This window comes from Sorex fumeus, unplaced genomic scaffold, assembly GCF_029834395.1.
Source record: "Sorex fumeus unplaced genomic scaffold, SorFum_2.1 ptg000051l, whole genome shotgun sequence".
In the NCBI taxonomy this organism is placed as follows: Eukaryota; Metazoa; Chordata; class Mammalia; order Eulipotyphla; family Soricidae; genus Sorex; species Sorex fumeus.
This window is the reverse complement of record NW_026606108.1, coordinates 901,862-926,695: the sequence shown is the minus strand read 5'-3', so window position 1 is coordinate 926,695 and position 24,834 is coordinate 901,862. Positions and strand designations below refer to the sequence as shown.

The following is a 24,834-nucleotide window of genomic DNA, read 5'->3' as shown; positions in this document are numbered from 1 at the left end:
CTCAGGAATCACTCCTGGTGGTGCTCAGGGGACCATACAGGGTGACAGGGATCAAACCTGGGTCAGTCAGATGCAAGGCAAATGCCCTCCCCGCTGTATTATCCTTTGGCCCCTGAAATAAAATTTTGAAAAGACCATGCTGGTACTCTAATGTTCATCCCAATCCAAAGTACCACAGTATTTATACTAAAACTAGGTATGAGCTGTGGTCTAAAGATGGCTCCTATTTACTTTTCCTTTAAAATTATCTCAGCCTAAGGGGCTGGAGAGACAGAATAAGAGGTAAGGAATTTGCCTCACATGTGGTCTTGGCATCATGATTCTGAGGTTTGAGTCCAGAGCACCACATATGGCCTGAGCACAGAGCTTTGAGTAGTTTCTGAACACTGGTGGTTGTGGCCCCCAAACCAAAAACAATTCAATGGAACCCCAGCCAATCCAATGGCAGATATCTAACTTCCTTACAGAGCTATAAAAATTGGATTTGGAATAAATTCTGGCTGAATATTTTTTTACTATGTTAAATTTTTATTGGTTGATGTCAAAAAGACTCCTAATGGTGTTATTAAAATGTACATGAAGTCATGAGAAAACATGATTAAAATAAACACTAAATAATCAGTTTTAAAAGGTCCAGAGAGGTAGAACAGGAAGACATTTGCTTTTCATGAGCAGACTTAATTTTAACCCCTGACACCACATAAGGTGCCCCTAGGCACATCCAGGAGTGACCCTCCTGAGTATGAAGTCAGGTCTCAGCTCCGAGCACAGCCTAATGTGCCGCATACCCACCACCATACCCCTCAGGTAATCAGTTTTTATTTATTTATTTATTTATTTTCTTGGTATTCTGTTCTTTTGTTCAAAGGTTATGAGTCTCACAAAGTTAAGAGCAACTGATACAAATGACATTCTGTTCTTTTAGACATTGCAACCTGATCTTGGAACAAAAAGCATAAATCCATGAGAGACACTGGAGGATTGATTGTTCCTTCTTTGTCCATAGCATGGTCTTTTTTTAAAAAAATTTTTATTAGTGAAATACCATGAGGTACAGTTGCAGATTTACAAATTTTTGTGCTTGGGTTTCAATTATACAATGATCAAACACCCATCCCTCCACCAGTGCCCATTTTCTACCACCACGGGTCCCAGTATCCCTTTCACCCCCATGAACAAAATATTTTTTAATCTGAAAAAATACACTGCACGTGATAGTCTTTCCCAGTGCTCTAAGCTGAAATCAAGTCATGGTCCCATGTGCAAAAGTCTGAAAGTCAGAAAATAGGCCCAGGGATCACTTGTCATATTCACCCTGGAGACCCTCACTACAGGGTCTGTCTTCCAGAGGCCTGGGCTAGGCAGCACCATTACCTAGTATGTCAGGGGAAGGAAGGGAGTATGAGCAGGTTAGCAAAAAAGGTGCTGAGAAACAGGTATAGTCCCACAGTTTCATTGTCGGCGGAAAGACAGAGTTTGTATTCAATGGCTTCCCAACATGCTTTACAGTGGGAGAGGGTGGAGAGTTTAGCAGTTCTGACCACAAATATAGCAGTAAAAACCCCCTTTGATATGACAGCCTGGTGCGTGAGGCTGAAGTGCCTCACCATCATCCAGAAGTCAAGTTCTCTGGTATTAATAAACGCGCCCAGTTTTCAGTTTAATCAATAAGACAACCTGCCTGGAGCAGGAGAGCTCAAGGGCGGGGGCCCCACACCTGCACAGGCACCAGCCAGCCCAGTGACCCTGACCACTTCCCATCAGTCCACCCTCTACATCAAGGAGGAAAGTGACACCTGGTCCTCTGCAGACTGTCTGTATGCCAGGCCCTCACACAGATGGGTTCACCCCTTCAACAACAATCCAGGCAGGCACGACTGACACCCCAAGGACCACACAATAGAAAGTTCCAGACTAGACTGCTGACCTGTGTACCTTCAGAATGACCAACTTGCCGCACTGAGGGAGGTTCAGGCCTTGAGGTGTGAAGGTGAAGGGTATGTAGGGAGGCCTCAGAGGAAAGACAGTGGTAGGGCTGAGCAGGTATAGCTGGGCTGAGCGGGTATAGCTGGGCTGAGGAACAGTCAGGAAGAGGGGAGAGGAGGTTGGATTGGAGGTACTAGCCAGAAAACTTGGCTTGGTGTGGGAAGAGAAGTAACATGCCTGCCACAAAGCTTTAGAAAGACATGCAGCAGAATATGAGCTGGGTGGCAAGAAGAAAGCCTGAGGGCAAAGGGGCCAGGGGGAACCAATTCAGCAGGCCAGGGAGGCCAGGAAGGACTGAGAGCTGTGGGGATGGAGAAGACGGTGAAGGCAGGGCTGGAGCAACAGGAGGGTGGGGAGGGCACTTGCCTGGCACACGGCTGACCCAGGTTCAATCCCCAGTACCCCATATATTCCCCAAGCTTAGCAGGAGTGATTCCTGAGCACAGAGCCAGGAGTAAGTTCTGAGAACTGCTGGCTGTGGCCCCAAAACAAAGAGTAAGAGGATGCATGTGGGAATAAGAGAGATTACAGACAAATCCTAGAGTTTGAGTTTAGGTGAACAGAAGGATGATGGTGGCAGTAAAGCCTATGTTCGTTCTAAGCTGGCGTAAAACCCAAATATTCAAGTCTGGATTTTTACCGCTGGATAAAAATCTATAAATAAAGGGTTAAAAAAATAAATAAAGGGTTAAAAATAAAAAGGGACAAGTTGTGACGGGCTATCTGGAAAGAGTGGAAAGTCTTTTGCACCAGTCCCATGGGGTGGGACCACAGAGACCAAGGCTGTATCTGTGTTCCCGGGCTACTGGCCACTCAGCCCACCAAGGGCTGACTTCCACGCTGAGACCAGGTCCCCTCTCCTGCTCCCAGGTCTCAGGAACCCAAAATAATCCTGGCCTTGGTTTGCTGACTGAGGGACAGCAGGACGTGACCCCTGAATGGAAGACCAAACCTCAGCTACTCCACCCGGGTTCTCTCTGACCCTGTTTAGGTCTGGGGCGCTCATGCCCTGCCCCTCCTTGCCACCTAGAGTCCTCACTCTGTCTCAGAGTCAAGCCCCGGTTCCCATCTCCACAGTTATCTGCATTTGGGTCCTCCTCTCAACTGCGCAAGGGTATGGCTGCTGAAGGAGGAAGAGGCAGCAGGGAGGAGCAGAGGGAGAGGTGGTCAAGGCTAGGTCTGCTGGGCTGAGCCTGGCTTCTCCCCCTCCCATACATACTCATCTGCCCTCAGCCCCAGACCACTCCCTGAAGTTGTGACGGGCTATCTGGAAAGAGAGAAAAGTCTTTGTTGCAGTCCCATGAGGTGGGACCACAGTGACCAAGGCTGTCTCTCTGAAGCACAGTTTCAGATGGGCACAGGGTATATAGGGGACAGGACCAGTCACAGACAGGTGAAGCTCACCTCCAAAGCTGATGCTTGACTGATGATAATTAAACGGCACATACTCCCAGAGACACATCATGTTTCTCTCTCTTTACAGAACTCTGGCTAATTTAACAAGGAGAGAAATCCCAAAAATATTGTTTGGGGTGGGAGTAGGGAGTGTGCACTCAACAGACTGTGTACAGGCTTTGCATACAGGCGACCCAGGTTCCAGGCCCAGCACACACAGTCCCATACTGAGAATGACACCTGGGCACAGAACTGGAAGTGGCCCCTGAGCACTGTCAGGTGGGGTCCCAAACCCAAACGACAAATAAATTAGTAAAATATAATTTGGTTGCAGAAACACTTATTTCTGACCTTCACATTAAGGGCTCAGCATCTGCATCTACTAGGCTACTTTATGATGAAACGACTAAGCATTTATTAGATCAAGGCTCTGTTTTCTTGGGGTACAAACCTCATGTCATGAAGGCACCATGGCTTATCTATGAAGTAATTAAGCACTGAGCAGATGCCCTCCCTCCCCATTATCTGTTCACTCCCTGCCCTTCCAAACTGTGGGAAAAGATTTGAGCTCAGCATCAGGCTTCGGAAGATCCTCAGGGACAGCAGTTGGAGTTGTGTGTGATGGAGCAAACTCAGGGTTTTAGGGCCCCTTTCCCATCACATCTATGACCTTTATTTGAAGGACCCTATAATAAGAAACACCTTTTTTGCAAAGCTGATTGATATTTTTAAAATCCGAAAGGAGAAACCGAAAAACTCCAGTGAATTAAACTCAAACATTACAGATTCACAAGACTATTACCATTTAAAATAGTTCCCACCACCAAGTATCCTTCTCCAGAAATAATCCCCATCCTTGGAGACTTGGCTAGTATTCTAAACACTCTGGCTCTCCGTGGAAGTGCATCCATATTTGGGCATGTTTCTGAGTTCTGCTCTCCTGCAGGGCAACCGTTCAGCAGCAGCCTCCCAGCTGGGACACACAACTTGGAGGTCAGCCCACTGTCCTTGGTTGTCACAATTCATCAGTCTCAGAAACAGACACATGTCACCCGTGGGTCTTGAAAAAGGGAGACTGCCATTACTTCCAGGCCAGTCAAGCACTCTCCACCAGGGCTTCTTGCTCTTCTTACTGCTGGGCCTCCAGAACTATATGGAAGCCCACATTTTCTATGCTCTCATCCTTCATTTCTCACCTCTTCCCTCAGAGGCTGTACCATTCTCATTATGAAGACTTCAGTAACAATCTGGGATTATTTTCTTTTCTCTTGAGAGGTACCCAGGTCTCCAAAGCTCCTTAAATTTCTTCCTGTGATTTCCTGGTTCTCTCAAAGTCTCTGGCTCATTCTAGATAGTTAGAAACTTTGCACAGAGGATTCCATAGATGGAGAAATGGCAGTGCTGCATGGGTGGATTTTTATTCAGGTCCCACAGTAAAAATTGACTAGTCCTGCTCTCTCCCAGGGCAAGAAGACTCAGATCGCTGCACTCACTAGCACCCCGAGTGCTCCACAGGCTCTGCTTTCCTGGCCATATTTCATGGCATAATCATCACATATTTTATACCTTTCTATTTTGGGGGGCAAAAAAAGTGGGATGTGACCAATTATGTGAAGCTTTTTATTAAAAACTGTGCTAATATTACTGAAAAAATAGGGTGCAGCTGTGCTGTGAAATATGGTCAGCAGTTTATATGTTCTCTGGCCACTGCTGAGCGAGCTACTCCCCATTCCCTTATATTCCGCCTCTCTACACAGCGAGCTGTGGAGCCATGGCTGACTCAAACATTACAGATTTTTCTGCTCTCATCTGTCTAGATGGCCCAAACCAAGTCTAAAAGGTCCCAGACTCTACAAGGAAACAGTGCTCTAGAACAACGGAGTCATCTTTGAACTGAACAAGGCAACAAAAAGAGCAACAATCACTATATCCTATTCTTACTTTACACAAGGCAATAAGACAAGGATTGTTCTTCTTGGAATGAATAAGCCTACTAAAGCTTTAAGTAGTCCAAAAAATAAAGAAAACTAGAAAACTGGTACCATCTTGGTGAAAGATTAATTCACTCCCTGTTTCAAGACCAAACACTGGTCCACTAAGAGTCAAGTGCAGGTCATGGTCAAGGGGAGAGGGAGAGGGAGAGGGAGAGGGAGAGGGAGAGGGAGAGGGAGAGGAAGAGAATGTGCATCACACATATGGTTATCATTTTTCTAGACATTTTCATCCATGATGGAGTTTCTGTGTCAATTCCCAGAGACCAATAAAATGCTGACCACAGGCCAGCAGTCAGAGATACAGAAGCCTTGCAGGTAGCCTCTTGCATGGAAGAACCTGGGTGCTTAGCTCCTGGTGTGCTTGGCTGGTCGATGGGGGTGACAGAGCTGAGTCAGTAGGACTGTTCAGTAGAGCATGAATGAATTGAGAGAGAAAGAGATGGGGACAGGAAGAAATCAATTAGAACCTAAAGTGGCTCATGAGCTGACTTGGGGTGTGAGACTGGTAAGGAAACGGAGAAGGAACCCAGCGACACAGCCTCAGTTTACACCCTAAACTGAGATGTGGATCCTCTTGGGAGGCAAGCGGGCATCCTGAGAGATATCAGGAGATGAACTAATTGCGACGAGAGTTCAGCCTAGAAGTGGATATGGTGAATGAGTTTTCAGATTTCTATACTCCCTTACTCTGGCCCAGGAAGATAGAATGATGATCTGGCTAGCAAAATAGGGCAGGACTGAGCAGGTGACTCAGGGCACCAGTTCAACCCCTCTGTGCTCAGTTTTGCCTTCCATTCTGACCTGGGAGGCCCAGGCTGCTAGTCTCCCTCTAGGTTCAGCTGTTACAGGCACACACTCCTGAAGGCAGCCCTGGACTCCTGTCAGTTTGAAAGCTGACATTTAGCTCCACCTGCCACTTTGGGCTTTGTTTATGTTTGGTCAGATTCTGGGTGGAGAGGAGGACTTCAGAGAATCCAACACGAAGGCATTTGGGGGAAGGGGAAAGAGGTTAAAGGGCTGGAGCACATGCTTTGCAGGAGCTCTGGGTTCGATTCCTGGTATCACACTGTTGGGAAAAAAGAGTGTTTGGGAAGAGGCTGGAGCTAGGTACCAGATGGTGATGTGGAGAGAGGGACAGTACAGCAGGGAGGAGAGGTCGGGCCATGTCAGAGGGAGACAAGCAGTGGGCCAGGCAGGAGATCAGCAGGGGACCCCAGAACTCCCTTCCCAGTAAACACATGTGCACAAACAAACCTAGTCCTTCTAAGCATAGATGAGCACACACGCACACACATGTACAAATGTACACTAATACCCTGCCAGGGGCTATTTCTCTGGAGCTTCCCAAGTGGAGTCAGAGGCACACCATGCATGCCTGCCTCTTGGCTGTTCCCAGACAGGAGGAAGCAGACGCTGGAGCAGGGGCTGTGTCTTACCCATATACGAGGCAGGCCACGCCGACTGGCTCACTCCTCCGTAGGGGTCCTGTGGTTCAGTGCTCAGGGCACTCGTGTGAAGAGCAGAATCGGAATTAGTCCTAAGGGGAAGGAGAGAGTCTGGCTGAAAATCCATTTTCCCTTAGTTAAAATGCAATATTCTTTACTGAAAATTACTAATAGGTGAGAAGGGACCCGTGGTGGGGGAGGATGGGCACTGGTGGAGGGATGGGTACTTGATCATTGTATAACTGAAACCCAAGCACAAAAATTTATAAGTCTATAAATGTACCTCATGGTGTTTCACTAATAAAAAAATGATTAAAAAATAAATTAAAAAAAAAAAGAGAAGGGAAGGGAAAAGTAACTGATTTATAATCCTCCATTGTGAGTTCACAAAATAATGTGTGAGCACAGTGCAATACATGCGTTCAGTGGCCGAGAGCCATCTCCCATCCTCCCCAGGCCTGCCCAGGAAAGACAGCCTGATAGTGAAAATGGCCTGTTTAATGCAGCTCTGCTAGCATATTTATAGAACATCTGAAGGGTCAGAGGTATAGGACTGCATGTCCATGTGATTTACAGAGGTAAAACATTCCAGCAGAGGCAATTCTCTGGGGGAGATAAACTCAAGGAGATGCTCTGCTTCCCAGGGATATCTGTATTGCTTTTCTCTTTCCTTCTAGTCACATATATCAAGCAAGTCAAACAATCAAACAATCAATAAAACAATTAAGTCAGCTTCTTACCAATACTTGCAGTTGTTTGGATAAATACAGTAAGAGGTAAATATCCCAAACTTAGTTCTTCGAGAGCAAGCAAGGCTTTTACTGTAAATCCCAGACAAAGTCCTCAGGCTGGTTCAGTCTGTCCTTCCCCTTGGGGGTCCTGTCTCTTAAGTGATAACAGCTTGCATCAAGACCATACATTTATGCTTTTTAGACTGTCCCATTTCAATGCCAGGGTAGCTTCACCACTCACCCCAGGTCCATTCCAATCGCATTACGGGACTTCCTTTTTGGGAAGTTAGGAACTACAGCAACTGAAGCCTGAGTTAAGTAATTATGATGGATGCCCAGGAGTAGATATATTTCAGAGTCAATCAACTCCCAAATATTAGCATATTATTAGCAGAATATTAAGATCCTTCAGTGTTTAAGCAAAGAACACTGCTCTACGGTAAAAGATGAAAAGGCTATAGGGGAAATAGAAAAGCAAGAAATTCACTACAAATACAAAATCCAGAATTACCAACAAGTTTTGGCTTATAAGTAACCAAGACTGACTTGGGGAACTGTGACAATGAGGTGTAAAACACAAAGGAAAGGTTAAAAATGAACTCAGGGGATTAGGGATGCTTGCAAGAGCACTGTAAGCTTCACTGAGAGGAAGAAAAGGGGCAATTCACTGATGAAGCCTAAAACACTAAGGGTTAATATCCAACATTCCATGATATAAAGGGTTTGGGGCCAAAGATGTAGCCCAGAGGTGGAGCAGTTGCCTTGAATGTGTGAGACGCTGGATTCAACCCTCAAACTTGAGGGGTGGGTATGTTTGAACCTACCTCAAATCCCTCATATCGGTAACAGTCTTAAAGAGCCACACCAATGGTTTTTCATTTTTGTTTTTGAGCCACATCCAACTCTGTGCTCAGGGATCACTCCTGGCAGGGTCAGGGGACCCCTGGTGATCGAACCTGGGTCAGTTGCATGCAAGGTAAGCGCCCTCCCCACTGTACTATCACTCGGGTCCTATAACTTTTTTAAGTAGGGATTCTCCTCATGCACTGGACTAGGAACTCCAGGAGCTAGTCCTGCGGCGTGGGTTGGATGGTTCAGTGCTTCACAGGCTGATCATGCTGTCAGTTGCTCGGTCTACACCAGGTGTATGGGATCAAACTCTCAAATGTGGAGCCTCGAGCATACTAGTCACATACTACATCCCTCAGAACTACCTCCCTACCTCATCACTTAATCACTTAACTTCTCGTTAGTCGTCGATTAGCTCGAGCGGGCGCCAGTAACGTCTCCATTTGTCCCTGTCGCGTGCTAGTGTAGCCCAATGGCATCTGTTCGCTCGGGGAACATGAAGGGCCTCAAACCGATCGTTCATGATCTTGACGAAGAAGTCTGACCATCTGGTAGGTGGGCGGCCACGCGGTCTTTTGACATCCCGTGGAATCCAGTCGGTAACAGCTCTAGTCCAGTGGTCGTCTTTAAATCTCATTACGTGACCAGCCCATCTGATTTTCGACACCTTGGCAAATGAGACAGCGTCCCTGATCCTTGATCGTCGACAGATGTCAGAACTCCGGATTCTTTCTCTCATTTGAGTGAAACGTGATATTCCAAGCATAGCTCTTTCTATTCTTCTTTGGGAGACCTGAATAGCGTTCTCATCTTGTTTGCGTAGGGCCCAGGTCTCTGAGGCATATGTTAATGCAGGAAGAACAGTGGAATCAAAGAGATGTGCCCGGAGCCGGAGGTTCTTCGTCCTCTTAGCTATTTCTTCGACGTTCTTGAAGGCGTTCCAAGCCGCTCTCTTCCTCCTGTGCAGCTCGGGTGCCAGGTCATTTGTCATGTTGACCTCTCGACCTAGGTACACATAGCTGTTACATTCGGAGATGGTCGTTCCATTGAGAGCGAATGGGGCGTCAGGAACAAGGCTGTTTCTCATAAACATTGTCTTCGTGAGATTCAGCTGTAGTCCTACCTTTCCACACTCACGGTCAAAGTCCGCCAGCATTTGTGCCGCTTGGCTGATGTTTGGTGTTATTAAAACAATGTCATCAGCAAAGCGGAGGTGGTGTAGTTGCCGACCATCTATCTTCACTCCCATTCCTTCCCATTCCAGTCATCGCATGATATTCTCGAGGGTGGCACTGAAGAGTTTCGGTGAAATGGTATCACCCTGCCGCACCCCTCTCTTGACATCAACGATCACTTCTTTGTAGAATGGTGAGATCCTGGTAGTGAATCCGCAATACAGCTCACGGAGGATCCTGATGTATTGGGCTTGAATGCCCTGATTGACTAGGGCTTCAATGACTGCTTCCGTCTCAACAGAATCAAAGGCCTTCTTTAAATCAATGAACGTTAAACAGAGCGGCATCTTGAACTCCTGAGAAACCTCAATGAGCTTGGTTATTGTGTGGATATGGTCGATGGTGCTGAATCCTTTGCAGAACCCGGCTTGCTCGCATGGTTGTCCTTCATCTAGTGTTCTGCCAATCCTATTTAGGATGACTCGAGTGAACAACTTGTAGATGACAGACAATAGGCAGATGGGGCGATAGTTGCCAATGTCATGGATGTCTCCCTTCTTGAACAGTAGTACGGTCCTGCTGGTTTTCCATTGGGACGGAACCTTGCATTCAGACAGGTAGCGAGTGAAGAGCTGAGCCAGTGTATTGATGAGTACTGACGGCAGGTTCTTCAGGTGTTCAGGTCTGACCTTGTCTGGGCCGGGTGCTGTTTGTTTCTTTACCGACGAAATGGCGTGTCGGATTTCGGAAGGGAGAATGTTGGGAACGACATATCCATCCTGTGGAATTTGGTATGTCGGCAAGTGGACATGGCTATCGAAGAGATTTGAGTAGAAGTCATGGATAATCTTCTCCATTGCCGTTCTGGAGGATGTGATGGATCCATCAGGACGTCGGAGGGCAGTCATCTTGGTCTTATAGTTGGCGAAGGACAGGCGGGCGTTACGAATACTTTTCCCGGCTTCTGCCGCATCTACCAGTACTTCTGCTCTTCTCTCTTTGAGGTCTTCCTTGATCGCATCTCTGCACTGCTTTGCGAGCTCGGACGTTAGCTTGCGGTTGCCTGAGGCATGCGCCAAACCACGCTGGCGAATTAGCTCAAGAGTTTTCGAAGACAGGCGATTTTTTGTGGCTATCTCTCTCTTGGCGTTCCTCGCACATTCATGGAGGTGCTGAACCAGTCGATCGTATTCCTCGTCAATGTTGTCAACAATGGCATCTTCCCATGTTGTCGCAATAGTACCAAAGAGTTCCCAGTTGGTGGTCATTCTGGGAGTTCTCTTTTTGAACTTTGCAGCCTTTTCTCCCCGCTCTGTGAAGTAGAATTTTGCACGAAGGAGACGGTGGTCCGATCCCGTTCGAAATTTTGGGACAACAGTGACATCAGTCAGGCAAAACTGTCGATTGAATATGATGTGGTCTATTTCATTGTGGAATCGTCCACCGGGAGACTCCCATGTCCATCGTTTAGATTCTGCCTTCTGGAACTGTGAGTTACCATGAATGGTCTTGGTCGACATGATGAACTCAGACAGTCTCTCACCCTGTTCGTTCCATTCTAGGCCATGGGTCCCGATGTGAAGTTCTTCAGCTGATCTTCTTGGTCCTATCTTGGCATTAAAATCACCCACAATGATCTTGTAGAAGGTGTGGTCTTCTTTATAGAACTTCTCTAGCTCCATGTAGAACTTCTCGATTTCTCTTTCATCATAATGAGATGTTGGTGCATAGACAACGAAGATAGAAACTGCAGGCAGTGAGCCACATCTATTCAAATGTAAACGTCCGATTCGGGTTGTTAGGCATTCGAATGAATCAATGCTCTTGGCCAAGTTTGTGTTGACAAGGACACCGTTTGTGTTGTCCTTGTCCTACCTCATCAATGTTTTAAAAATTTTTTTTTGTGGGTAGCAGCTTCCCAGGCACTGCCAAGGAAGACTGGGGACACACTGACCATTCTTAGCCACAAGATCAGTGGACGGGTACATACCAGGAGGTGACACTTCTCAGTCCCTAGCTTGGAGACTTGTGTCTCTTGTCTCAGTCAGATATACCCAGGCCATCCTCACAGAGCTGCGTCCTGGATGCTCAGAGGACCATGTGGCACCAGGAATCTGAACCCAGGTCAGGCACATGCTGGGCAGGCACCCTAACCACCCTAACCAGGCCTCTCATCTAAGGTTTTTAAGATTGTAAAGAGCACGAAGTCAAAAAGTTTGAGAACCACTGGATAACACATTCTGAAATTCTCCCAGATAAATCCAACTGACAAACAGCCTCTACTCTGAGAGAGGATCATGTGCTTGTCTCCACCCAGGAAGATACTGTATGGGTCCCCAGGCTCCTTGGCTCTTCAAATCAGCCTAAATGCTGCTTCTGAATCTAGTCTAGGTGATGGCCTCCCATATCCTAGGTGTGCATGGCTGGATTGAGCACAGTGGTTGTGCTGTGTTTGGGAGAAGTCTTATGAACAGTTTAGAGTCTGCATGATATAACAGGAGGAGTCTGGGAGTACAGACATGTGGGCTCAGATTCCAGCTCTTGACAGCATCAGAAACTTAAGAGAACTGTAATCAAAAACTGGGAAAAGTGGAATACAGACCGTGTACTGGAGAAGTAAAAAATTATCATTTATTTATTAAGTATATTAATGGTGGGGCTGGAGCAATATAGCACTATATAGCCAGGTGTGACTCCCCCCCCAAAAAAAAAGTATAATAATGTTTTGTTTTGTTTTGTTTTAGCTTTTTGGGTCACACCCGGTGATGCACAGTACTCCTGGCTCTGCACTCAGGAGTTACTCCTGGCGGTGCTCAGGGGACCATATGGGATGCTGGGAATCGAACCCGGGTTGACAGAGTGCAAGGCAAATGCCCTACCTGCTGTGCTATCTTCTCCAGCCCTGTCGGTTTTCTTTAAGGTTCTTTTTAATAGCCTATCCTCTTATAAATAGTCACAGGTGAAATACTGTATTTAACAGGTAGGTGGTGGGATGGAATGGGAGGTAGAGAAAGAAGAAACAGGAGTGGGAGGTGTTGCTAAGGATGCCCTGGTTAGGGCCTCTTAGAACTTTTTCTTTTTTGTAAGTTTTAGAAGTTTGCATTTTGCTCAAGGCATTGTTCTTCATTTTTTAATCTTCTAGTTTTCTTCATTACATACAGTGCCTTGGATAAACCATTCAGTATCTTACAACAGAAAACAACATTGATCCTTTCAAGACACTATCAGGATTTGAAAGGACCAGGCAGAACACTTAGCTCTGAAGTCAGGACAAAGTGATCAAGATAATAACTAAGAATACCCACATTTCCCATGTAGCCTTTGTATCTTTCTCAATCCTGATAAGCAGTTTTGATATTATTATATTCACCCTTCTCCAGATGAGTAAACTGAATCATAGGGATGTTAAATAAGTTTCTGACCTTCAATGGGTAAGGAGCAAAGCCTGCACTTCCAACCCCAGACTGCATGTTCTTAGACTACTCGATCACTCTCCTGGCAGTCAGGCAATAAGTACTTTTTGCTGGTTTGTTTTGTTTCGGGGTCACACCCAGGGGTGACCAAGGGCTACTCCTGGTTCTGCATTCATCCCTCCTCGTGGGCTCAGAGAACTATATGGGGTTTTGAAGATCCAACCTATGTCAGCTGTGCACAAGGCAAGAGCCCTACCCATTGTACCACTGGCCCCGTGCTTTTTAAACACTTCGTATACACACAACTGATATGAACATACTCTAATAACTGAGTAATACATAAACAACAGAAAGACAATCAACTATATTGGTCACTTTAAAATTCTCACTAGGAAGTAGTCCACATACCTATTAAGTGCCGATGTCAGTCTGAAGCCAGGATGTTTTTCTTCTTTCCAAGGAAGCTGCTGCCTTTAAAAACAAAAACATTTAAAAAAAATTTAAATTCCTGGGGAGAAAGAGCCTGCGCTAGGGTTTGAGAGCCAGTTCATTGACACATATGTAACCTGAGGGGCCTCAAAAGCCAAAGGACTTCAAATCTTATAAGCTTATCACCGTCTATGCTTGTCTCTGGTATAAGCACTTGCAGCCACTGAGAATACTCCAGATTAGATCACAGTGAGGTTGTCCTGACCACCTCAGTGCACATGGCAGTATTAGGTTTGAACTCATGACCCTGTACTTGCACCACAAGCACCTTAATCCTTGAACCACTGTGGACCCTAATTTTTTTGGTTTGGTCCTTTGGGAATGATACACACCTGGCACTCCTCAGAGTCTACTCTTAAAATTGAGAGATCCCTTCCAATGGTGCTTGGGAACCAGAGGCTCTTGCATACAAGGAATGTGCTTCTAGATCTTGAGCTAACTCTCTAGTAGTATCCTGGTTAGTTTCCTTGTTTGTAAAAAAGAGCAAACAAGGAGAGAGAGCAAAAGGGAATGCCCTGCCACAGAGGCGGGGTGGGGTAGAGGGGACAGGATAGGGGTGATGGTAGGGATGCTGGGACCATTGGTGGTGGAAAATGGGCACTGGTGGAGGGTGGGTACTTGATCACTGTATGACTGAAACACAAGCAAGAAAGTCTGTAAGTCTGTAACTGTACCTCAGGGTGATTCACTAATAATAATAAAAAAAGAGCAAACAAGCACCTTTGAATGCCTTTAAAAATTTTTTTTTGCTCTTGTTGTTTTGGGGGCACACCTAGCAGTGCTTGGGGCTAACTCCTGGCTCTCAGCTCAGAGATCACTCCTGGTGGGCTCAGGAAACCTTATGGGATGCTGGGGATCAAACCCAGGTTGATTGCATGCAAAGCAAATGTCCTACCTCCTGTACTATCCAGCTCCTGGATGCTTTTTTTTTTTGTGTGTGTGTGGGGGGAGGAGGCATACCCGGTGTTGCTCAGGGGTTACTCTGACGCTGAACACAGGAATCACTCCTGGTGAAGCTTAGGGTACTATATGGGATGTCGGGGATCGGACCCAGGTTGGTTGAGTGAAAGGCAAGTGCCTTACGCACTGTACTACGGCTCTGGCGCGATAGCCTTTTTAAATTGTCTCCAACTCAACCTTAGAAGACATGAGATCTTAATTCAGATGTGCAGGGGCTGGAGTGATAGCACAGCGGGTAGGGCATTTGCTTTGCATGTGGCCCAACCCGGGTTTGATTCCCAACATCCCATGTGGTCCCCCAAGCACTGCCAGGAGTAATTCCTGAGTGCATGAACCAGGAGTAACCCCTGTACATTGCTCGGTGTGACACCCCCAAAAAATTCAGATGTGCAAAAATGTCCTCTTAACACACACCCAAGAGTTTAGGTGTGTGCTGGCATGCCTAAAGAGAACTCTGCATTACTGGAGAGACGCCACAAAGAGGGTAACTCAGGGAAACGTGAACCCAACTAATCAAATGCACTGGAAAGCAGAAGGTGATTTCTTCTGCATGATTTAAAATATTATTTATCTGGCAACCCTAGTTTCCTATATCCAAGTTGAAAGCCCACCTGGCTGGGGCCAGCTGATCCCCATCTTGGTACCTACCTTTCCCTGTTCCTGGTGACACTGTTGGCATCAAGTGTTCTGTCAGCATTTGCCCAGAGAATGGACCCAGGGCAGCCTTCAGTTGAAAGAGCCCAATTTTTTCTAAGTGTGCATCTGAAAAACTTCTTTAATCTGACTTTGTGATTGGAACAGAGTCCACATGCAATAGATGGGGCAATTTTTTTCAGTTTATATTATATCATCATCCTCTATTCAATATTGCTATTGTTGGGGGGGGGGGAGGAGACACACCCAGAGATGCTCACGGTTACTCCTGGCTCTGTACTCAGAAATTATTTCTGGCAGTGCTTGGGGGACCATACGGTTGCTAGGAATTGAACCCAGGTCGACCATGTGCAAGTCAAGAATCTTACACACTATTACTGCTCTGGCCCATCAATATTACTATTTTTATATACCCTGTACATTTTTTAAAACGCTCAGAGCCCCTAATCAAATACACACTGTAAATTATTACCTTAGGAACCTACTAAAGTGTTCAGTCTGCTCAATTGCTTACTAAGACAATGTAAAAAAAGGCTCACATTTTTCCAAGTCTCAAATAGAAGAATACCAAATCAGAGTATTACAAATAGTTGACATCTAGTTTTTAAAAAGAAATAGATTTCAGCAGCTTTTCAGTTTGGACTTTCCTTAAAAGCCTATTTGAACAGATGGACAGACTTAAATTTTATAAAGAGGAAAAAAAGTGGGGTATTCTGTGCTTTATGTTAGAACAGTCTTCAAAGAGGACAGAGTAAAAAGAAATTATTTGAGAACAGCACACCCATGGTATTTTTTAAAAATGGCTCTTACCTGGGCCAACTCTCATCCAGGGGCTGTGAGGAGTATCCGGCTCCCAGACTGCTGCCATCGAAGTAAGTGTCAGTAAAGGGAAAACACCAATGGGCAGGGGGAGCAGCAGAAAGACACTGGAAGCATAGGGCAAATGATGTGAAGGCTCTCATTCCCCCCACCCCAATGCTTACTGGGCTTACTCCTGGGCTTACTCTCGTATCTATTCCTCTATCTTCTCATCAGGGTGGCTTGCATGAAACATGCAATGCAGTGTTCCTATTTTTTTGTGCCCACCTAGTGTATTCTATTCTTTTCTTCCTTTTTTCTTTCCTTCTCTCTTTTCTCTTTCCCTCTCTCCTTCCCTTTCTCACTTTTGATTTTGGGGCCATACCTGGCAGAGACCAGGGATCACTCCCGGTGGGACTTTGGGGACCATATAGGGTGCTGGGGATTGAACCTGTTATACTATCTCTACAGCCCCATCTGTCTAAGTTTTAAAGAGTCTACAGTCATTTATTTCAATGTGGTAAATACAGATCATATAAAACACATAATGCCATTTGCACACTCTGTTTTCAAGCTCTATCCCCACTACCATCCCCAACCAGACAAGGCTGTCATCTTGTGCCTTCCTCCCTGACCTATCAGGGATTTACCTGGACCTCAGTCCACATTTCCAATCAAGAGGCTGGAGAGACAGTACAGCAGATAGGGCACTTGCCTTGCACGAGGTCAACCCAGGTTCGATCCCCAGCATCCCATACAATCCCCCAAATACAACCAGGAATAATCCCTGAGTGCAGAGCCAGTAGTAACCCCTGAACATCACTGTATATGATATCCCCTGCCCCCCATTTTTTTTTTGCACATTTCCAATCAAGTGACCCAATCCTTCTGGAAACAGTGATTGGTTGGGAATGTGCACATGACACAGAGGACCAAAGAGAACGCTGTGAGAGGATAAAAGGAAAGTCCCTTTCTGAGATGGTGAAAGCCTGTCTGTGCAGAAGTCAAAGCAGATACAAAGCCTAAATGACAGTGATGGGAATGAACCCCGATCTAGCCCTCAATTCCAGTGACAACAGCCAATGAACTTCCTGTTTTTCAACCAAGAAGGGTTCCTGGTACTAATAACCAAAAGAGAACCACATTCAGTTTGTGGGAAATGTAAGTTTCTTGTGATGTCATGCTCTGCTGTACAAATAATGTATTCTGTACTCTTAGAAAAGAATCCAGGTGCTCAGAGAACCCAACATGAGACCGCAATTTACATGCTGAGAAACCAGCTGGTTAAGTTTGCTAATGACACCCAAAGAACTGTCCTCTAAAAGCATTTTAAATCATATATTTAAAATATGTGGGCATATTTAAAACAGTGGGTAGGGCATTTGCCTTGCACGTGGCCGACACTACTGACCCAAGTTCGATTTCTCTGCCCCTCTCGGAGAGCCTGGCAAGTTACCGAGAGTATCTTGCCCGCATGGCAAAGCCTGGCAAGCTACCCATGATGTATTTGATATGCCAAACACAGTAACAAGTCTCACAATGTTACTGGGCCCGCTCAAGCAAATTGATGAACAATGGGAGGACAGTGACAGTGACAGTGATATTTCTCATGCTGAGACATCATCAACGATTTACCCTTGAAGATGGCTTTATCTGCATGGCATGAGAGGCTAAGTCTGATTCTGTACAGCAAAGTTCGGAAGAGGCATTTCTTCAGCATTAGTGACAAGGTTTTGGTGATTTAAAGTTACAGATGTAGAGGAATGATAGGGAAAGATGAAAGGAAACACCAAGTCAGAAGGGTCCCAAGGGACCCCAAGGAGAGCACTCAAATGGTAGAGCATATGCCTGGCATGTCTGAGTCCCTGATTCTAATTCCTGACACTGGATGGTCCCCCTGAGTACCAGCAGTGGTCTTGGTGACCCCCAAGGACCATTAGGACTAGGCACTGAACTCACTTGATCACTTGACTTCCCGTTACTCATCTATTTGCTCGAGCGGGTGCCAGTAGCTTCTCCATTCATCCCTGTCACGTGCTAGTGTAGCCCAATGGCGTCTGTTCGTTCTGGGAACATGAAGAGCCTCAAACCGATCATTCAGGGTCTTGACAAAGAAGTCTGACCATCTTGTAGGTGGGCAGCCATACAGTCTTTTGACGTCCTGTGGAATCCAGTCGGTAACAGCTCTAGTCCAGCAGTTGTCTCCAAATCTCATTACGTGTTCAGACCATCTGATTTTTGATGCCTTGGCAAACGAGACAGCGTCCTTGATTCTTGACCGTCAACGGAGGTCAGAACTCCGGATTCTTTCTCTCATTTGAGTGAAACGTGATACTCCAAGCATAGCTCTTTTCGATTCCGCTTTGGGAGACCCAAATAGCATTCTCATCCTGTTTTCGTAGGGCCCAGGTTTCTGAGGTGTATGTTAATGCAGGAAGAACAGTGGAATCAAAGAGATGTGCCCAGAGCAGGAGGTTCTTCGTCCTCTTAGCTATTTCTTCGACGCTCTTGAAGGCATTCCAAGCCACTCTCTTCCTCCTGCACAACTCAGGTGCCAGGTCATTCGTCGATCTACGTACACATAACTGTTGCATTCAGAGATGGTCATTTCACTGAGAGCGAATGGAACGTCAGGAACGAGACTGTTTCTCATAAACATTGTCTTCATTAGATTCAGCTGTAGTCTGATCTTTCCACAGTCACGGTCAAAGTCGGTCAGCATTTGTGCTGCTTGGCTAATGTTTGGTGTTATTAAAACGATGTCATCAGTAAAGCGGAGGTGGTGTAGTTGCCGTCTGTCTAAGTTCACTCCCATTCCTTCCCATTCCAGTTGTTGCATGACGTTCTCGAGAGTGGCACTGAAGAGTTTCGGTGAAATGGTATCATCCTGCCGAACTCCTCTCTTGACATCAACGATCACTTCTTTGCAGAATGGTGAGATCCTAGTAGTGAATCCGTAATACAGCTCACAGAGGATCCTGATGTATTGAGTTTGAATGCCCTTCTTGGCTAGGGCTTTGATGATCACTTCCATCTCAACAGAATCAAAGGCCTTCTTTAAATCAATGAATGTTAGACAGAGCGGCATCTTGAACTCCCGAGAAACCTCAATGAGCTTGGTTATCATGTGGATATGGTCGACTGTGCTGAATCCTTTTTGGAACCCGGCTTGCTCGCATGGTTGTCCTTCAACTAGTGTTCTTCCAATCCTATTCAGAATGACTCGAGTGAACAGCTTGTAGATGACAAACAATAGGCAGATCGGGCGATACTTGCCAATGTCGTGAATGTCTCCCTTTTTCTATAGTAATACAGTCCTGCTGGTTTTCCACTGGGACAGAACCTTGCATCCTGACAGGTAGAGAATGGAGGAAGGCCCTGAGAGGTCAGGTCTGTATTTTGGTCAGCAGAGAAATTGCAAGGAAGCACTGAGGCTCATATCCAGTGCTCACCTAGATCTTCCCACAGAGTTTGATTCATCTTCATCCAGAAATGCTGAATTCCAAGAAGCAGAGCTTTACCACTTATCTTAGTATGCTACCACCTGAAAAGCCATGCTATTCAATCAACTATCCAGAAGAGCCAATACAAGTTATAACCAAGTGCAGTGAGAGCCATGTCATGCTCTGAGATCAAATATTCAAATATTCAACACTGGGCACTGTTGAACAGTGTTGCCTCTCTCGTGTAAACTCATAATACAAAAATGCACTAAATTCCGGAAATGTTAACTACGAGTAGGTAAGGATTCAAAAGTCAGGAGACATGAGGAGGGAGAGAGGGTGAGAGAGAGGGCAAGAGAAGGGGGGGGGGAGAGCAGGAGGGAGGGAGGGAGGGAGAGAGTGAGGAGAGAGGGGGTGAGAGAGAAAGAGAAAGAGAAAGAAAAAGGGGGAAGGAGGGAGAGAGAGTGGGGAGAGAAAGAGAGAGAGGTGGGAGAGAGAGAGCATGTGAGAGAAAGAGTGCACTTCAGTAGAAGAAAGACCCCTCCACCTGCTCCTGCCACTACTTCTTCTCATAGGCCAGGAGGATATGAGGGAATAGCATCTGCTGATAGGGAGGACACCTGGGCGGAGCCTCTGAGCCACAGAAATCTGACTTTCCCCAGTCTGGATTTTGAGCTGCTTGCCTTGTGGCCAGGGTTTTCTTCTTTGGATTCCTGTTCCCTCACTGTAACCGCACCTGGAATAGGGCTCAGGAACTACTTTCTAGATGCAGACTGGAGGTCTGCCACTTTCTCTCCCACTCTCTGAACTCTGGTTGTGCCAAGGACAATCTTGTAAGGTGGACTTAGACCTTCATGGAGCCAATGGAACCACTGTCTAAAGAGCCCATCTACCACACAAGTTCCTTGGTCAGACTTAACACATAAAACTGGTCACAGTTTGGGCTTGAGCGATAGTACAGCAGAGAGGGCATTTGCCTTGCACAAGGCCTACCCAGATTTAATTCCCAGCATCCTATATGGTCCCCAAGTACCACCAGGAGTAATCCCTGAATGAAGAGGCAGAAGTAACCCCAGAGCATCTCCGGGTGTGACCCAAAAAGTCAGAAAACAAAAAAACTGATCACAATTTGGTTCCTTCCTAATTTCTCAACCATATTTTCATCATCACTTTACTTCCTCTTTGTCCCTTTATTACCAACTCAGTTCCACTAGAATATATCTTAAAGACATCTGAGTGGGATCTTTTCGATTTCTGAAACAGGAGAACATCATGCTATTCCCTTGGTTCATAAACTAGTAGGCTTCATGTGGGATTTTCCTCTTAAATCCTAGAGACCAGCATTTCCTTGGCCTTCAAGTGGAACTCTCTTGAGTACTAAGGGAAAATTGGGTTTTGTGATCAAATAAAACTTCCATCTCACTATATGAAAAAACTCAAAGCAAGGCCTAATTCCAAACAGGAGAGTCCTAACTGTCTGGTAGGCTTAATAAAAGGAAGAAGGGGTGGTGGTGGTGGAAGAGATATTACAGTGGGGTGGGCAATTGCCTTGCACACAGCTGGCCTGGGTTTGATCTCTGGCATACCAAATGGCTCCCCAAATTGAGTGTAGAGCCAGGAGTAACTCCCAAGTTTTGCCAGGTGGACCCAAACCACTCCCCACTTCAAAGAAAAAAAAGGGGCGGGGGAGCTACACTCAGCAGTGCTAAGGGGTTACTCCTGTGGGGTTTGGGGACCGAAGGAACTGAATCAGGTCTCCATCATGCAAAGCATGCACTCTAGCCCTTTGAGTCATCTCCCTGGCCCAACTTGGGCAGATTTTAAGTTATGTCTTTGCATTGTTCAAGCTGGTTTCCTATGTGTAACACACTCTTACCTTGTTAACAAAAGTGTATCGGGGACTAGAGAGACAGTACAATTGCTAAGTACTTGCCTTACACAAGGCCAAGCCACGTTCAATTCCCACATGGTTCTGTGAGCACTGCCAGGGAAGATCCCTGAGCACATCTAGGTGTGGCCCCAAATATTCCTCTCCATAAAAGAATACATGTCAACAACTTTTCTAAACATCTATTTTTTTTCTTTCACACTTCTTTTAGAGAAAGGCATTTTCTCTGGTCCTAAGTGCTGTATTTTGGGGGGTGGGTTCTAAGGATTAAACCAAGTGCCTCTGACCTATATCCCTAACTCCTTGAACTGTTAAACAAACAAGGATTCTGTCACTTTCTTCAAAACCTTACTTTTCTAAGTTACCTCTGGTTAAAAAAAATTAAATCTATGCACATATTTAAACCTGTGTTGGTGACATATGTGTATAAATAATTAGAAAATAAGTATTTAGAGAGAAAATCTATAAAAAAAGGGAAATCAAAAAATTAAGAGAAAGATATAGTGTTACATGAAGCAAAGACTCCCAAGTCATGCTTGAAAATTCCAAGCAATTTAGACAATTGTTTGATGGATACTCCACCCACATGTGTGAATTAGCTAAAGAATTTACTCAATTCTATTTTCCCTGTGGCATTCTACACAAAAGTTATTACACATTCCAGAGAGGAATTCTCAAAATGCTCCTGATAATGGCCACATAACATACAAAACTGGGAGTGTGGGGTGGGGGTGGTATGTCCCTGGGTATGGGAAAGGGGAGAAATGAAAATATGTGGAGGTCACCGTCCTTGTATCCAAACAGATGAATAATAGCAGGAAGCTTGAGGGTAAGAAGAGTAGCAGCTTCCCTGCACTTCCTCCCTTGCTCAGTCCAAGGACCTGTGGGCGCGAGAGGGGAAGAGCAAGGGCAGGGCAGTCAGCTGGGGGGCCTGGGCTGGATGTGGGTCCTTCTAGCCTTAGTGAGGGTTCCTGGTGCACTTGCTTTGATACTCAGTTTTCTCACTGGAAAATGGGAGCTGAAAAAACAAGTGACTTGTGTGAGCTCTGAGGACACAATGACACAAATTGCCCAGCACAGTGCCTGGCATGGGTAGTACTCAGTAAACATGAGTGCCCTCCCCCTATTTCCTGGTTTCTGGGCCTGAAAAGCCAACTCCACCATCACTGCCAGGAATTCAGCTCTAGAGACAGACTCACCCTGCCTTTCTCCCCCTCCCTTTAGCCCTGTGTGCAGAGAATAGTGAAGCAGGAGTTTAGGCCCTCCTGCCACAGTGACTCTCCATCTGACTTCCCACCAGACTTCAGGGCTTGGTCCTCAGAGCTGCTCTCCCAGAAGTCCACCCTTCTGGCCCCAGACAAGCATCCACTGAATAAAATTGTCAGATGAATTTACAACCTCTTTTTCTTTATTTCAACTTAATAGCATAAGGCCTGATGTACAAGTACATCACTGTCTAAGAACTTTCCTGAATACCGGCTTCATATTTTAGTTGTCACTTATTGAGTTTGAAATTCCATAAATGGAAAAGCATATGAAATTTCTTCTGTAAGTTCTAACAGTGGTCAGTAGGTGAATAGAAGTAAAAATAAATCATATATTTGTATATCTGTTTTTGCTAGACTAAATCTCCTTACCTGATTCAAGCTGGATTTAACTCTGACTTTTTGCCAATTTTAGAGGGAAATGCTGAGAAAGTTTTCCATGAGGATGAAGTGCATGCTCTTTATGTATGGTTATTTCATTGAGCTGAGTTTTACCAATGCTTTCTTAAAGGAACCACCTATAGTGACCTATCCAAATTCAGGCTGCATGATGTTTCTAGATTCTTATTGACTTATTTTTATTGCCTCCATTCATCAGATAAAACAAAGATTTTGAGGTCAAAGGGGAGCTGCAGGGAAGAGAAATTCTGAAACCCTTTCAAACATTTTAAAACTCATACTTCCCTCAGACAATGAAAAAGGATATTTGTCGTCCCGGCTTGTCCCCAGGCCGCCGGTGAAGGGGGTGGAAGCGGGTCCTGGATGGTCTCTCCACCAGGCCATGGTGGCGGGTTCCTCGCACGCTGTCTGCCTGGTGAAATGGCTGTAAAGAGAAAAATGAGTTGACCTGTGACCAAGACCATTGCCACACACCAGCAAGTACAGCTGAACACAACAGAAGAAAAGACTGGTTTGATAATTTTACTAGTATATATATGACTCTGAGTCAAAGTAAATAAAACAATGAAGCACATGAAACTGTTCCTCTATAATTACAAATTGCCTTTTGTGGGTTACAATGAATGTTCAAAGTATGATTTATACAGACTTGTCACAAGGAGAAGGTGCGAAGTCAGGGAAATACAATAGTCAAATACCAAATCTCAGAAACTAGAACATACAATTGAAAGGTAAAAGAGGTGCTTTTTCCCCCCAAATTTTTGGTTTTGGGGCCACACCCAGCAGTGCTCAGGGCTTAGCTCTGAGCTCAGTGATCATTCCTGATGGGCTCAGGGGAACAAATGGGATGCCAGAAATTGAACTCAGGTGAGCCACAAGCAAAGCAAGTTCCTATCTCCAGCTCTAAAAGATATTTAAGTACCTAGATTAAAAAAACACAAAACAAAACAAAAAACTATACCTACAGTACTTAGTACTCAGAAATATAGGTCATGGTCACAGTCACGGTCCTCCCATTGTTCATTGATTTGCTCGAGCTGGCCCAGTAAAGTCTCCATCGTGAGACTTGTTGTTACTGTGTTTGGCATATCGAATACATCACGGGTAGCTTGCCAGGCTTTGCTGTGCAGGCAAGATACTCTCGGTAGCTTGCCAGGCTCTCCGAGAGAGGCGGAGGAATTGAACTCGGGTCGGCCATGTTGAACGCTTGCAAGGAAAACGCTCTACCCTCTGTACAATCGCTCTGGCCCCAAAATATAGGTAGGCTGCAGAAATAAAATGGCATGCATAGACTTGGACTTCTCATTCTGCACAAGGCCTTTTCAATTTCTTTTTAATTGACTTAACAATGTTTAAAAATTCAAATCTGGGGGCTGGGTGATAGTACAGTGTTTGCCTTGCACACAACTGACCAGAGTTCAATCCCCAGCACTCTATATGATCCCCCAAGTCCTCTACGAGTGATCCCTGAGCACAGAGTCAGGAGTAATTCCTGAGCATTGCTGGCTGTGGCCCAAAAACAAAACAAAAAAATTTAGATCTAGGGGACAGAGAGATAGTACAATATGACTTTAGGGGGTTACAGAGGGTGTTTGCTTTGCACATGGCTAATCTGGGTTCGAACTCTTGACCCCTGTCAAGAATGATCCCTGAGTGCAGATCCCTGAGCACCAACGGATGTGGCAAAAATAAATAAATCAAAGTGTAAACAGATTCAAGAAAAATCAAAAATACTGGTCAAGGGGGCTGGAGAGATAGCACAGCGGGTGGGGCGTTTGCCTTGCATGTGGCTGACCCAGGTTCCATTCCCAGCATCCCATATGGTCCCTTGAGCACCAACAGGAGTAACTCCTGAGTGCAGAGCCAGGAGTAACCCCTGTTCATCGCCAGGTGTGACCCAAAAACAAAACAAAAAATTACTGGTCAATAAATCCAAAGTCCTGCTAAGAG

General features: G+C 45.6%; 1 protein-coding gene across 1 annotated transcript in view; it reads right to left on the bottom strand.

Moving 5' to 3' along the window:
- The window catches only part of CRTC3 (CREB regulated transcription coactivator 3), an 87,245-nt gene that overhangs the window by 17,697 nt on the left and 44,714 nt on the right, over positions 1-24,834 (bottom strand). The window contains exons 3-6 of the mRNA XM_056124524.1: positions 23,192-23,308; positions 15,902-15,963; positions 13,397-13,459; positions 6,812-6,912 (exon numbers count right to left, since the gene is read on the bottom strand). Coding sequence (XP_055980499.1) covers positions 6,812-6,912; positions 13,397-13,459; positions 15,902-15,963; positions 23,192-23,308 — 343 coding nt within the window. The remainder of the gene's footprint in view (positions 1-6,811; positions 6,913-13,396; positions 13,460-15,901; positions 15,964-23,191; positions 23,309-24,834) is intronic.